At 39.1% G+C, this 14767-nt stretch overlaps 1 protein-coding gene across 6 annotated transcripts in view; it reads right to left on the bottom strand.

Moving 5' to 3' along the window:
• Window positions 1-14767, bottom strand: part of LOC130365708 (signal-transducing adaptor protein 1-like) — a 219909-nt gene that overhangs the window by 36605 nt on the left and 168537 nt on the right. For all 6 annotated transcript variants that reach the window (XR_008891898.1, XM_056568891.1, XM_056568889.1 and 3 more), the window contains 2 exons: window positions 7148-7332; window positions 3925-4059 (listed from right to left, as the gene is read on the bottom strand). Coding sequence is in view for 5 of the 6 variants with exons in the window: in XM_056568891.1 (XP_056424866.1) it covers window positions 3925-4059; window positions 7148-7332 (320 nt within the window). In the remaining variant the exon portion in view is untranslated. The remainder of the gene's footprint in view (window positions 1-3924; window positions 4060-7147; window positions 7333-14767) is intronic.

Here is a 14767-nt window from a genome sequence, read left to right as displayed (position 1 = left end):
CATCTCTGGGAACTCCTTCAAGACTGTTAGAAGACTATTTCAGGTGACTACATCTTGATGCTCATCAAGAGAATGCCAAGAGTGTGCAAAGCAGTAATCAAAGCAAAAGGTGGCTAGAACCTAGAATATGACATATTTTCACACTTTTTTTGTTATGTATATAATTCCACATGTGTTAATTCATAGTTTTGATGCCTTCAGTGTGAATCTACAATTTTCATAGTCATGAAAATAAAGAAAACTTTGAATGAGAAGGTGTGTCCAAACTTTTGGTCTGTACTGTATGTGGTATAGCCATACTCAAATTGCACAACATCTTTTTGGGATGGCTAGTCACCTGTGCTTATTGTGAAAAAAAAGACATTTTGAGTTAAATCTACCTATTATTAAAAGAATTATAATTATTCTTTTATCCAATAAAAAAAAAAAACGTATCTCAAACCTTTGTATAGTCAAAATGGGGTCACTTGTGGTGCTGGTACCACTGGAGCTCTCTAAATACAATAAGGTGCCTAAAAAACATTTCAGTAAAATCTGCACTAAAAATGCTCTATGGCATTCTTACTCTTCTGAGCCGAGGAGTACTCTGGCGCTAAACATCTTATCCCCTATCAAAAGGATAGGGGATAAGATGTTACATCGCGGGAATCCCGCCGCTGGGGACCCCCGTGATCTCTCCTGCAGCACCCCATTTTTCAGCTGCACAGGAGGATTGCTCTGTGGCTGATGACGGGCTTGCATTGAGGGGGCGGGGTGAATCCTCGCTCTGTGCAGCTGAAAAATGGGGGTGCTGCAGGAGAGATCGCAGGGGGTCCCCAGTGGCGGGATCACTGCAATCTAACATCTTATCACCTATCCTTTTGATAATTTTTAAATAAACCTTCATATCATTGAAAAAATTTTACTTTTCATTTTTGATGCCCAATAATTAACAAAATCAGAAACAGAAAAAGTAACTAACTTCACTCCCAGGCTAACTGCAAACTCTGTCATGCACTCCACATGCTCCTTTATAAATCAATAGACCCATCCAGAATAGCTAGATGGAGATTGAGGCCAGCCAAGGAGTGATTCATGTTTATCACATTTAAGGGGTACTCCGGTGGAAAACTTTTTTTTTCAATGAGGAGAGAGAGAAATGAAAAGCCGGCCACTCACCGATATATTCCAAGCTTTTATTGCAGCGAAATAATACTCACATATATGGGGGTGTTTGTACTGGAAGGAAGAGCAGGGGGGGTACAGAGGCGACAAGCTCCGTTTTGCACACTCAAGTGCTTCGTCCGAAGGAATATTTCAGTGAGTGGCCGACTTTTAATTTCTCTCTCCTCATGAATATTATATCCACTGAATACTGCAAGTAGCCTGAGCACCACCTACACCTTAACACAAGAACCAACTACACACCCTATCCTATGTACCTCCAGCAGTTCTGAAATCTAAGTGCCGAACGGGCTCTTTTCTTCTAACTTTTTTTTTATTTAAATCAACTGGTGCCAGAAAGTTAAACAGATTTGTATATTACTTCTATAAAAAATTCTTAATCCTTCCAGTGCCTGTATACTACAGAGGAAATTATTTTCTTTTGGGATTTCTCTTCTGTCACGACCACAGTGCTTTCTGCTGACACCTCTGTCCATTTTAGGAACTGTCCAGAGCAGCATTTGTTTGCTATGGGGATTTTCTCCTGCTCTGGACAGTTCCTGACATGGACAGAGGTTTCAGCAGAGAGCACTGTGGTCAGACAGAAAAGAAATCCAAAAAGAAAAGAATTTCCTCTGTAGTATACAGCTGCTAATAAGTACTGGAAGGATTAAGATTATTTAATAGAAGTAATTTACAAATATGTTTAACTGCCATCAGTTGATTAAAAAAAAAAAAAAAAAGTTTTCCACCGGAATACCCCTTTAAGTAAATATATGTTAAATGTATGGTAAATGTAAAAACATTCCAAAGTTATTACCACATAAGGCTGGGTTCAAACATACTATTTGGTCCAGTATTTTTTTTTAACCAAAATCAAAAGTGGAACTAACACAGAGAAACTTTATGGGAAGATTTAAACCTTTTTCTGTGTTTGAACCCACTCCTGACCAAAAGAATGGGAGAGATTTATTAAAACCTGTGTAGAGGAAGAGTGGTGCAGTTGCCCATAACAACCAATCAGATCGCTTCTTTCATGTTTCAGAGGCCTTTTTAAAATTGAAAGAAGCGATCTGATTGGTTGCTATAGGTAACTGCACCACTCTTCATCTACACAGGTTTTAGTAAATCTCACCCTGTGTTCCTTCCCTCATAAAGGGCAAATCCAGGACTGACAGCAATAGTACACTGTAAAAATTAAGGGAACACTAAGATAACACATCCTAGATCTGAATGAATGAATTAATCGTATGAAATATTTTCGTCTTTACATAGTTGAATGTGCTGACAACAAAATCACATCAAAATTATCAATGGAAATCAGATTTATCAACCCATGGCGGTCTGAATATGGAGTCACACTCAAAATCAAAGTGAAAAACCACACTACAGGCTTTGATGTTATGTCCTTAAAGCAAGTCAAAATGAGGCTCAGTAGTGTATGTGGCCTCCACATGCCTGTATGATCTCCCTACGATGCCTGGGCATGTTCCTGATGAGGTGGACAGTCTGTGGTGCAACATCGCATTGGTGGATGGAGCAAGACATGATGTCCCAGATGTGCTCAATCATATTTAGGTCTGGGGAACGGGCGGGCCAGTCCATAGCATCAATGCCTTCCTCTTGCAGGAACTGCTGACACACTCCAGCCACATGAGGTCTAGCATTGTCTTGCATTAGGAGGAACCAAGGGCCAACCGCACCAGCATATGGTATCACAAGGGGTCTGAGGATCTCATCTCGGTGCCTAATGGCAGTCATGCTACCTCTGGCAAGCACATGGAGGGCTGTGTGGCCCCCCAAAGTAATGCCACCCCACACCACTGAATTACCCACCGCTAAACCGGTCATGCTGGAGGATGTTGCAGACAGCAGAACGTTCTCCACGATGTCTCCAGACTCTATCACGTCTGTCACATGTGGTCAGTGTGAACCTGCTTTCATCTGTGAAGAGCACAGGGCGCCAGTGGCGAATTTGCCAATCTTGGTGTTCTCTGGCAAATGCCAAACATCATGCACGGTGTTGGACTGTAAGCACAACCCACACCTGTGGACCCTCATAACACCCTCATTGAGAGTGTTTCTAACCATTTGAATGGATAAATGCAAATTTGTGGCCTGCTGGAGGTCATTTTGCAGGGCTCTGGCAGTGCTCCTCCTTGCACAAAGGCGGAGGTAGCGGTCCTGCTGCTGGGTTGTTGCCCTCCTACGGCCTCCTCCACGTCTCCTGATGTACTGGCCTGTCTCCTGGTAGCAAGTCCATGCTCTGGACACTACGCTGACAAACACAGCAAACCTTCTTGCCACAGCTCGCATTGATGTGTCATTCTGGATGAGCTGCACTACCTGAGCCACTTGTGTGAGTTGTAGACTCTGTCTCATGCTACCAATAGAGTGAACGCACCGCCAGCATTAAAAAGTGATCTGTGGTCACCACCTGCAGAAACACTCCTTTATTGGGGGTGTCTTGCTAATTGCCTATATTTTCCACCTGTTGTCTGTTCCATTTGCACAACAGCATGTGAAATTGATTGTCAATCAGTGTTCCTTCCTGAGTGGACAGTGTGATTTTACAGAAGTGTGATTGACTTGGAGTTTCATTGTGTTGTTTGAGTGTTCCCTTTTGAGCAGTGTATATAGAATCATATATTAGAATATTTGGTTTAATATTGCAAGATGAAAGAATAGCGAATAAAGTCTGTGTTTATTAAACAATAACAATAGCTTGGTATGTATGGCCTATGTTTGATAAAAACTATAAACACTGTTTCATAGAGTTACCTATTCTCCGTTGGCTCGCGAATTGTTACAGCATAGTTCTTGCAGTCTGCACCAGGCCTAAGAATTAAACTGCCGCTATCTTCATCATTCATGAGCATTTCAGTAGCTTGCTGGCGAGTTACAGAGTAAAAACACCTATAAAGAATTAAACAAGATAATAAAAGTTAATTAAACTGGTAGCTACAAAGATTTACAAGGATATTTATGTGATATGTTGTTATAAATAAAGGTTAAAGGACAGGGAAAAGTCTTGTAAAAAATACCATAATAAAAATGTCTATGGAAAGATAAACAAGCAGCTATATCATTCTGTTGTATGATCATATAATTACAATAAATATTTCCATCAGTATCATATTGCTGACAAATCCAAGGAACTGACATAGATAAGGAAGTCCCATTTACAGTGCCAGATTTTAATTGACCTTACAGAGGAATTATAAAAAATCTTATTTAAAAGGGTTATCCAGCATCTCCCCCTTCCCATTACTACTTATGGGTAAGAGACCATCACAGATTTGTTGTTAATGTTTATTTTTATATATATTATACCACGGTAAAGTTCACTTCCTTTACACTGCTGATTGACCCCTATAACCCCACATTCAATGTGGGTGCTTCTCTCACCGATGGTTATGACTCTCTTCCTTCTAAGCTGAATAGTTTTAAACAAAAATTTATGTTTTTCCTGTTTTTATTCTTTATTTATGTTATGTTCTTGAACACATTTGTTGATGTCTAAATTGCCTTTGATATTTTTCAAAATCTCTTTAAAAAAAACTATTGAAAGTAAGTAAAAGTGATATGCTATCAATTTTATATTAGATGGGGTCCCTGCCATTCAGCTGTTTGAGAGAGCCATGGTGCCCAGGCAAGGACTGCTGCCCCTTCATTGTTTACTCAGCATAACTATTATGAAACATACAGCATAAATATCACTTATAAATGTACAGTGTGCAAGTGCAACATAAATAATACAATACAGAGGCTTAACAAAGCCATAAGTCAGACCCCTACCGATCTTGTATAAAGCAGGATGAGCAATAAAAGAAAACTGACAGCAGAGTCATCCAGACTAACCTAAATATACTGGAAGATAGTGCGGGTGACCCTGTTTCTAACACCTCTTACTGAGTAAAAATCGGTGTAACCGCTCAAGAGATATTTATCTTGTTGCCAATATGGTAATTTCTGTGCAATGAAGACGGCTGCTTCTGTATGTGCATTGTCTCTTCTGCTCCGATGATAAACCTGACCCTTTGGCCGCTAACCCGGCCCCTCCATAAATATTCATCCTTTCTTCCTCAGCATGGTCATAAAGTGGCAGAGGTATCTACAGAAGGGTTGGGTTATCATCCAGAGTGGGTGAAGAAAGCATTGCAGATATAGCAGCTGCTGCCTCCAGTGCAGTTAAAAATAAATGACCATATTAGCAATAAGATGAATATCTCCTAAACGGCTGCATTGATTTCCACCCGGTTAGAAGCATTGGAAACGGTCAAATGCACTTTCTAGCTGTATATTCAGGTAACTGTGGGTGACCCTGCTGTCATTTTCCCTTTATTAAATTGATATATAGTTTTGTGGGGAAAGATTAAGTATAACTTGTTTATTTATTTATTTAAATCTCTGGGCTTAAGAGTCTAATGGATGGTCCTACTTATTGAAAGACCATTATGTCTGTATGCATGTTAATATAGTGAAGGCTGTCAATCACTGAACAAGTCCACCCCCTGGACGCCTATGTCCTGATTAGTTACAATTCATACTGAATACACAAAGCTATATATCAATCTGCTCAGCTGTTCCTGCTCTAAAACATTAAACAACATTTTCATGATGCCAGAATAATTAAGAATCTAAGCATTATCCATAAGATTGTAATTCCTTTTTTATCTAAATAATTTATCTAAATAAGGCCTTCATTTCTGCAGCTGTGTCCCCTAAGAGCAGAATTTTAAGAACAAATATTAGCAGTAAATCGTTTAGTATTTGCTGACTGTGAAAGCTACAAGCGAACAAACTTAACAGAATTTTTCTAAATTATAAATTACTAAACATTGATTGATTTTTAATGATACACGTTATATTAGGGTTTCCCAAAATGTTGGAAAAACACCTTTAGGCTAAGCAACAGTATCTTTTGGTCATGTACAATATGGGAGAAAAAGTTATGTGATTATGTGGAATTGTTTCAAGGGACCTGAAGTATTTTATATCTAAATAAACCCAAAAATGTCATGAACAGCACACTAACCCACTATTTCACATTAAATATCACATGACCATAAGTCACTCTGGAGCGCAATGTTTTCTTCAAACATAGAGATCATAAAATTTGTTATGGTGTGGTATGGTTTGGCATCTAAGACTCTTTGAAATCTTGAGAAATAAGGGTTTCTCTTGTGTTTTAAGGCACCAAAGAATAATAGATGGTCTGTAAACTGCAACCTCTTGATTACAGAACAAGTACTTTCATAGACTTAAAGGGGTACTCCGGTGGCAAAAAAAAATTTTCTCTTTTTTTTTAAATCAACTGGTGCCAGAAAGTTAAACATATTTGTAAATTACTTCTATTAAAAAATCTTAATCCTTCCTGTATTTATTAGCTGCTGAATACTACAGAGGAAATTCTTTTCTTTTTGGAATGCTCTCTGATGACATCACGAACACACTGCTCTCTGCTGACGTTATTATAATAATAATAAGTCTTTGTTTATTTATTGTTGTCCTTAGTGGGATTTGAACCCAAGGCCCTAACCACTAAGCCACCATGCTGCCCTTAGCATACATCTGCTATGCACGGTTGCTAAAATGGACAGAGATGTCAGCAGAGCGCACTGTGGTCGTGATGTCATCAGTGTTCCAAAAAGAAATGAATTTCCTCTGTAGCATTCAGCAGCTAATAAGTACTGGAAGGATTAAGATTTTTTAATAGAAGTAATTTACAAATATGTTTAACTTTCTGGCACCAGTTGATTTAAAAAAGAAAAAAAAATGTTTTTCCAACGGAGTACCCCTTTAAAGAGGAACTCCGGTACATAACATCTTATCCACATGATTGGGGATAGATGTCTTACTGTGAAGGGTCCAATCGCTGGGACCCCCTGCAATCTCCCCTTTGAAATTAACTTCCAATTTTACAAGCAGTGTGTTCATATTTTTTTCTGTATTCATAGTGTTGTTTTTTTTGTTGTTTTTTTTTCTCTTCAGATAAACGTACGTAGGCATTGCATTTGTTTTCTCTACGTCTTCATAAGTTGATGAAAAAACTGGTGAAAGGTTGTCAGGTACAGGTACAGGCTCTTCAAAACTCTCTGATGCTCTCCTTGATGACTCCTTTTCTAAGACCTCTTTTAGTTGAATTATTTGTCCAGGTAACAAAGTCAGAGAAGTTGGAACTGATAGCTGAAGACATAAATAAAGAAACAAAAAGGTCATGTGAGTAGAAAACACACTTATGTGGATTATAGTAGTATTATAGTTATTTGTACTAATTTAAAATTTGGCATACGACTTGCATTCTGGATTCTGTGAGAAAAGCTAGGTCAGACATTTCAAAAGTTCACCCTGAAGTGCTGAAAAATACATATCAGCATTGTTGAGGCGGGCAATAAATAATTATTTTACATGGTTACTCTTAGAGATCAACACAACCGTAGCAGTATAGATATTCACTGTATGGTGATGACAACTTTAACTGTGTTGAGGAATAAAATGACTGGTGATTGATTTTGGTGGAGAATAGTTGTATAAAGCACAATGCACAAAATCCAAAAAGTATACATTTCTTAAAATACTGGGTGGCATGTACTTAGAATGGTATTTCACATGCAGGTCTGTTTCACTGGATTTAAAAAAAAGTGCATGACAGGAATACATAATAGAAAAATTGCTATAACACAGTGGCCATGCCCCGTTTATGCCTAGCTGCACCCATATTTTCTAAAGTGACTAACGTTAAGTAAACCCAGAGTTAAGTAAACACAGATTTTTGGGCAACTTTGTTCTTTCCAATACATTACAGCCCGAGTATGTAAAATGCACTTAAGGTATGCTCTATCAGTCAATATCATAGGACAACCATTTGGGTCTTAGGTAGGGTTCTTTTACGAAGGCAGCTAAACTGCCTATATCATAGTGCTATTTACATAAGGCTATTATCAGTAGGAGTTTAAATAGGCACTGTCACGAATAAATATTTTTCACAAATCTACTTGCATATTTTTTGGCCATTTTACCTTTAAAAATCCCCCCTAAACTGTGGGCACCAGGGGTCCCCATATCCTCTCCCACACTTCTCTCCGTCAGTCTTTAACTGGAAACCGATTGTGACAATTCTCCTGCACTGTCAAAATACAGGAAGTGTGCTGGCATGTCAATCAATCTGCAGAGTACAGTTTGAGAGCAGGCCAAGCTGTCAGCTCTGCTTTCACTGACAGAGCCGGAAGAGCAGACTAAGAGGCAGAGGCTGTTAGCAGTGTTTGCTATCAAACCCACAAACAACCTTGCAGTCTTTCTTCTTAATGCTGTATTAGGGTATGAGTGAGGGGGGGGGGGGGGGATAGTTAGAGCCATGCACTGAAGCTGTGTGTGTGTTTAGCAGGGCTGAGTGTGTGTGTAGTGCTGAGTGTGTGTAGAGTTTTGCTATTTATGTGCAGTAGGGCTGAGTAGTATGTGTGGGTAGTTGAGATGTGTACAGTATGTAGTTGTGCTTCCCTCTGCTCTGTGTACAGAGAGGAGAGCTGAATTTCAGAATTTACATGGTAGGTTTCACCGCGGTGGTCCCGATCAGCTCCGCTGAGCTGCCGGGAATGCTTTTATTTTTTATTTTAGATGCAGCGGCCAACTATGATTGCGTCTAATGGGTTAATGCCGGGCATCACCGCAACACGGGTTCCGGCCATTGAGAGCTGCCGGGACAACCCCACTATGATGCAGGGTCAGCTTGTAAGCCCACAGGTATGCCCTGCGACCTTAACAGGTTAAAGGGGTACTCCGGTGGAAAACATTTTTTTTCATAGCAACTGGCTCCAGAAAGTTAAACAGATTTGTAAATTACTTCTATTAAAAAATCTTACTCCTTCCAGTACTTATAAGCTCTTGTGTACTATAGAGGAAGTTGATTTGTTATTTTCTGTCTGACCACAGAGCTCTCTGCTGACACCTCAGTCTGTGTCAGGAACTGTCCAGTGTAGAAGCAAATCCCCATAGCAAACCTCTCATGCTCCGGAAGGTTCCTGACATGGACAGAGGTGTCAGCAGAGAGCATTGTGGTCAGACAGAAAAGAGCTATACAACTTCTTCTGGAGCATACAGAAACTGATGATTTTTCACCTGCAAATCTGGAAGCTCTGTAGAGTATCTGTTCTGTGTGAACATCTATTTAATGTTGTGAGAAAGATGGAAGGGAGGTAGCGCAAACCACAAGAAAAAGTTGAGATAAATAAATATGCCAGATGAGTACTAGTGTATAAAGTTGCGTATCCTATGCAACCTGTAGAGCAAATAGACAATAAAAATAGAAGGGACACTTTCCTCTAATCTGGTCTTTCACAAGCTCAACAATAGGAGCATAAGCAATATTATGATATTGAATGTTCACAGTCGGATATACAAAAATTTAAAGATGCTTTTTAGATAAGAGAAAGGTATTATTTATTATAAAAATATGAATATATATGGCATTATCTGCAGGGCCTTTGCAGAAATGCTGATAGATATATAAGGATAAAATACAATAAAATCTTTTTAAAGTACGTATTATGCAATCTATATTGTTCAGCCTCTATAGAGAAATAAGTGTGCAGGCAATGTGCACACATTGCATGCGATGAGCAATGCAAAGTGTCCATGGCATACAAGTCTATGTTGGTATATAACAGAGAAGCAAAATAGTGAAATGTTTTTACAATAAAAACAGAAAAGACTTAGGTACATAGGTACACAGGTGTATAGACAACCAAACATGCTGTAATGACATTAGCCAATCAGAGCATAGGCTAGGTTATATAAAGTCAAGAATAACGGAAATAGTCTTCTTTCTTTGCTGCTGCCCTGCAGCTTAAGTTGAGTATCTTACAGTGCATCATTCTTATATTGTTATTGACATATATTTATATATATTTGTGTGTATTTCTATTTAATTTTATAAATATATTAATCCTCATATTGCTATTCTTCTCTATCTCCTCCGTTCTCGCCCCCCCCCCCCCCTTTTCTCAGTGAAACTCAGTTTTTCCTAATTTATTGTTTCTTCACTATCACCTTATAAATCATAGTTCCTGTGTTCTCTTAGTTAACCAATACCTATAATATAACATACATACTATTATTTACATTATTCTCACTTTACATTTCTATTGGCGCCGCCTTCTTCTGTTTTATGCGCACTCCACCATTGCTGTGACACAGCTCTAATTCCCTCCTCTCGCGAGACTTAGGTTAGTTGGTCCTCAACTAGCCGTTCCCGCCCTCTGCTCTGTCAGCCGCTACGGATCCCGTCAGTCAGAGCAGCCAGTCCTCATTGGTCCTTGCCATTCTCCCTGACTAACCCATAACTGGTGATTTACTGCCATCTAGTGTCCTTTTCAGGACACTGCTGTACTTTCTATATATTTTGTCTGTCTCTTCTCACAATTTTAAACAAAAATTTACCTCATAACTAAATTGTTTTATACTGAGTACTAATACCTCATGCTGGTCCACATATTAATATCTGTATACTTATAATTATATTATTATTATTTGATATTCTTGGCATCATTTTCTTCAAATATTCCATCTTTTATTATATTTAATACTACTCTTCTATTCTAATATAGTCAAAAAATTACTACTGAAGAGGTTATGGTTAAAGATCCTAGTTTCTTATCTAGTGATCAATTACAAGATCTGGTGGATCAATCTGTAGCCAGATCTGTTAAATCTGCAGTTTCCTCTGCCATGGCTTCAATGCATGAAACTATTGCCAAGTCTGTTTCTATGACTATTACTCAATTTTCTGCTCAGAAAGCACAGACTAAAAAATCATCTAAAACTCTCCCTAAAAAGAGGTCACTTGATACAGACGACCCCAATAATGTTCAGGGTCAAGACTTATTTGAAGGTGTGCACCCCTCATGCAGCCACAATACAGATGCTCCTCAATTGCATCCTAAACCCTCTACCTATGAGTAAGCCTATACTACACAGGGTGAAAGAGCCTCTAAAAGGTCAAAACCTGATTCCTTCAGGGAATTTTCTAATGATGATTTTGATGAATATTCAGATGATTCTGATGTGAACCCCTCTTATTTTCCTATAGAATCTGAGGGCAGTGATTCTAATTTTGAGGAACCTACAGTTTCTGACTCATCTATTCTTGATAATCAAGGGGTACCATTCTTTGACCCATGCCAAATCAAACACCCGAGATCCAGGGAATGGGCACCCAATCCCGAAGTGGAAAGGTTCATCTGTCACTGGCTTAAAAAAAGGCCTAGATTGCAGAACTAGAAATAAATTACGGGCTGCATGCCCAAGACCCACTTTATCTTTGAATGCAGCCCAGACCCCCGAAGTGGACCCCATTCTTATAAAATACATCCAAAAATCTGGCAAAAAGAAAGAAGGGTGTTGATTGTAGTTTTAAGGCTTTCCAGGACAAGTTCTTAGAGTTATTGGGCCCCCTGTCTAAAATTTTAGACATTTCTGAAGAAGCTCATGATTCTGGCACCCCTATTGATATCCCCACCCTTAGGGGTTAGGCACAGAGAGCAATCTGCCTATTTGGCAATATGAATGAAGCCTTCTGTACTGAAAGAAGGCAATCTATTTTGATGAAATTAGACCCTCAACTTACTCATTTGGCATCTTCGGAGCCATCTACACACACAGAAGGTTTTCTTTTTGGCGAAAATTTTATAAAGGAAATATCTAAGTACATGAGTCTTTTTTCCAGCTTGGACAAAGCTCAAACCTCGATAAAGAAGGTTCTTTCTGCCAATAACATTTTTGGTCGGGCTGAGAGAAGCCGGGGCCGTTTTCCCAGCCGTACCTCACAACTTAGAAACCAATATAAAAGGCCACCAACTACATCAAGACAGGCCAATATATGTCCCTCCTGTCCAACCACAACCATTCTTCCCTTATCGGGGACGCACTTTGAGGGCAAGAGGATAGAGAGGTGCACCATGTTCCAGGCCTTCAGCTAAGTCTGACCAATTTGAATTCTTTCCATCTTCCAGTGGGCGGAAGACTCCTTCTTCTCCTTCTCACGAGTGGGAGATGGTGTCTTCCGATCAATGGATTTGAAATACTGTGAGGGGGTTTATGTTCAATCAAATTCAAACCCACCTTCCACACCCGATCCAATTTTCAAAAGAGAATCAAATACTGGTAAACTCAGAAATAGAAGAACTCTATTCAAAAAAATGCCATCATTCAGGTACCACTACACTCCCCGGGTTTTATCAGCAATCTCTTCTTAACCCCTTAAGGACTCAGCCCATTTTGGCCTTAAGGACTCAGACAATTTAATTTTTACGTTTTCATTTTTTCCTCCTCGCCTTCTAAAAATCATAACTCTTTTATATTTTCATCCACAGACTAGTATGAGGGCTTGTTTTTTGCGCGACCAGTTGTCCTTTGTAATGACATCACTCATTATATCATAAAATGTATGGCGCAACCAAAAAACACTATTTTTGTGGGGAAATTAAAATGAAAAACGCAATTTTGCTAATTTTGGAAGGTTTTGTTTTCACGCCGTACAATTTATGGTAAAAATGACGTGTGTTCTTTATTCTGAGGGTCAATACGATTAAAATGATACCCATTATTATATACTTTTATATTATTGTTGCGCTTAAAAAAAATAACAAACTTTTTAACCAAATTAGTACGTTTATAATCCCTTTATTTTGATGACCTCTAACTTTTTTATTTTTCCGTATAAGTGGCGGTATGGGGGCTCATTTTTTGCGCCACGATCTGTACTTTTTTTTGATACCACATTTGCATATAAAAAACTTTTAATACATTTTTTATAATTTTTTTTTAATAAAATGTATTAAAAAAGTAGGAATTTTGGACTTTTTTTATTTTTTTTTGTTCACGCCGTTCACCGTACGGGATCATTAAAATTTTATTTTAATAGTTCGGACATTTACGCACGCAGCGATACCAAATATGTCTATAAAAATGTTTTTTTACGCTTTTTGGGGGTAAAATAGGAAAAAACGGACGTTTTACTTTTTTATTGGGGGAGGGGATTTTTCACTTTTTTTTTACTTTTACATTTTTTTTACATTTTTTTTTACACTTGAATAGTCCCCATAGGGGACTATTCATAGCAATACCATGATTGCTAATACTGATCTGTTCTATGTATAGGACATAGAACAGATCAGTATTATCGGTCATCTCCTGCTCTGGTCTGCTCGATCACAGACCAGAGCAGGAGACGCCGGGAGCCGCACGGAGGAAGGAGAGGGGACCTCCGTGCGGCGTTATGAATGATCGGATCCCCGCAGCAGCGCTGCGGGCGATCCGATCGTTCATTTAAATGGCGAACTGCCGCAGATGCCGGGATCTGTATTGATCCCGGCACCTGAGGGGTTAATGGCGGACGCCCGCGAGATCGCGGGCGTCGGCCATTGCCGGCGGGTCCCTGGCTGCGATCAGCAGCCGGGATCAGCCGCGCATGACACGGGCATCGCTCCGATGCCCGCGGTTATGCTTAGGACGTAAATGTACGTCCTGGTGCGTTAAGTACCACCTCACCAGGACGTACATTTACGTCCTGCGTCCTTAAGGGGTTAATAAAGACCGGTAATAAACCTAAAAATTTGGAACAACTTTGTTCAATATCGACATTTCAAGATGGAAGGGATCCATCTTCTCAGAGATCTTTTGATTCAAAGAGATTGGCTGATCAAAATCGATCTCAAAGATGCATACCTCACAGTCCCCATTCACCAATCATTTCAACCGTTTCTCCAGTTCATTTGGAACAACAAAAAATGGCAGTTCACTTGCCTTCCCTTCGGTCTTTCTTCTGCTCCATGGTGTTTCACAAAGATAATGAAACCTGTGGTAGCTCTCCTTCGCTCCAGAGGTGTTCATCTAATAATCTATTTAGACGACTACTCTTCTCTGTCTTATCTCTATCAAAAGAGTCTCAGATGTTAGGGCTCTTGATATATCACGTAGATGCTACTCTCCTCAAGGCGTTGTGTTCTCTATTCACAGATGCACCAAAACTGACTTACATGAAGTCTTCTACCCTGCTTTTCCTCATCAAGATAAACTGTGTGTGGTTCGTTGTCTTCAATCCTATGAATCTAGGACGGAATCTCTTAGACGTTCTTCTCTTTCTCAATTACTCATCTCCTACTGTAAACCCCACTTACCTGTATCTTCCGCTACCTGTCCCTAGCTAACATCGATATTTCAACTTTTGGAGCACACTCGACTAGGGGTGCCATTTTTACCAAACTTATTCAAAAAGGTGGTTCCCTTTCAGACCTCCTTAAAGCGGCAAATTGGTCTTCAGAATCTACCTTCAAGACCTTTTATTTAAGACCTGAAACATACATTGCTATGAATCTTGTATACATATTTACTTGTTATTACATTGTATTATATTATTGCATTATTAGCTTTAAACTTGCAATATAATGAGAATGCCTCCTGTCTGATATAAAATTGGAGATTTTCCTATCCTAGGTGATGGAAAATATAGATTTTATGAAAGAAAGGAGGCGAGCATTATCCCTCCCATTAACCCATCCCTCTTTATAATCTTTGTATTGAATTTTTTCTTTTTCAGCCTATTGAACATCTGGATTGTAAATTGTTT

Source organism: Hyla sarda, chromosome 1, assembly GCF_029499605.1.
Source record: "Hyla sarda isolate aHylSar1 chromosome 1, aHylSar1.hap1, whole genome shotgun sequence".
NCBI lineage: Eukaryota > Metazoa > Chordata > Amphibia > Anura > Hylidae > Hyla > Hyla sarda.
Note: the sequence above shows the minus strand (reverse complement) of the source record. Positions and strands in the feature narration are given on the sequence as shown.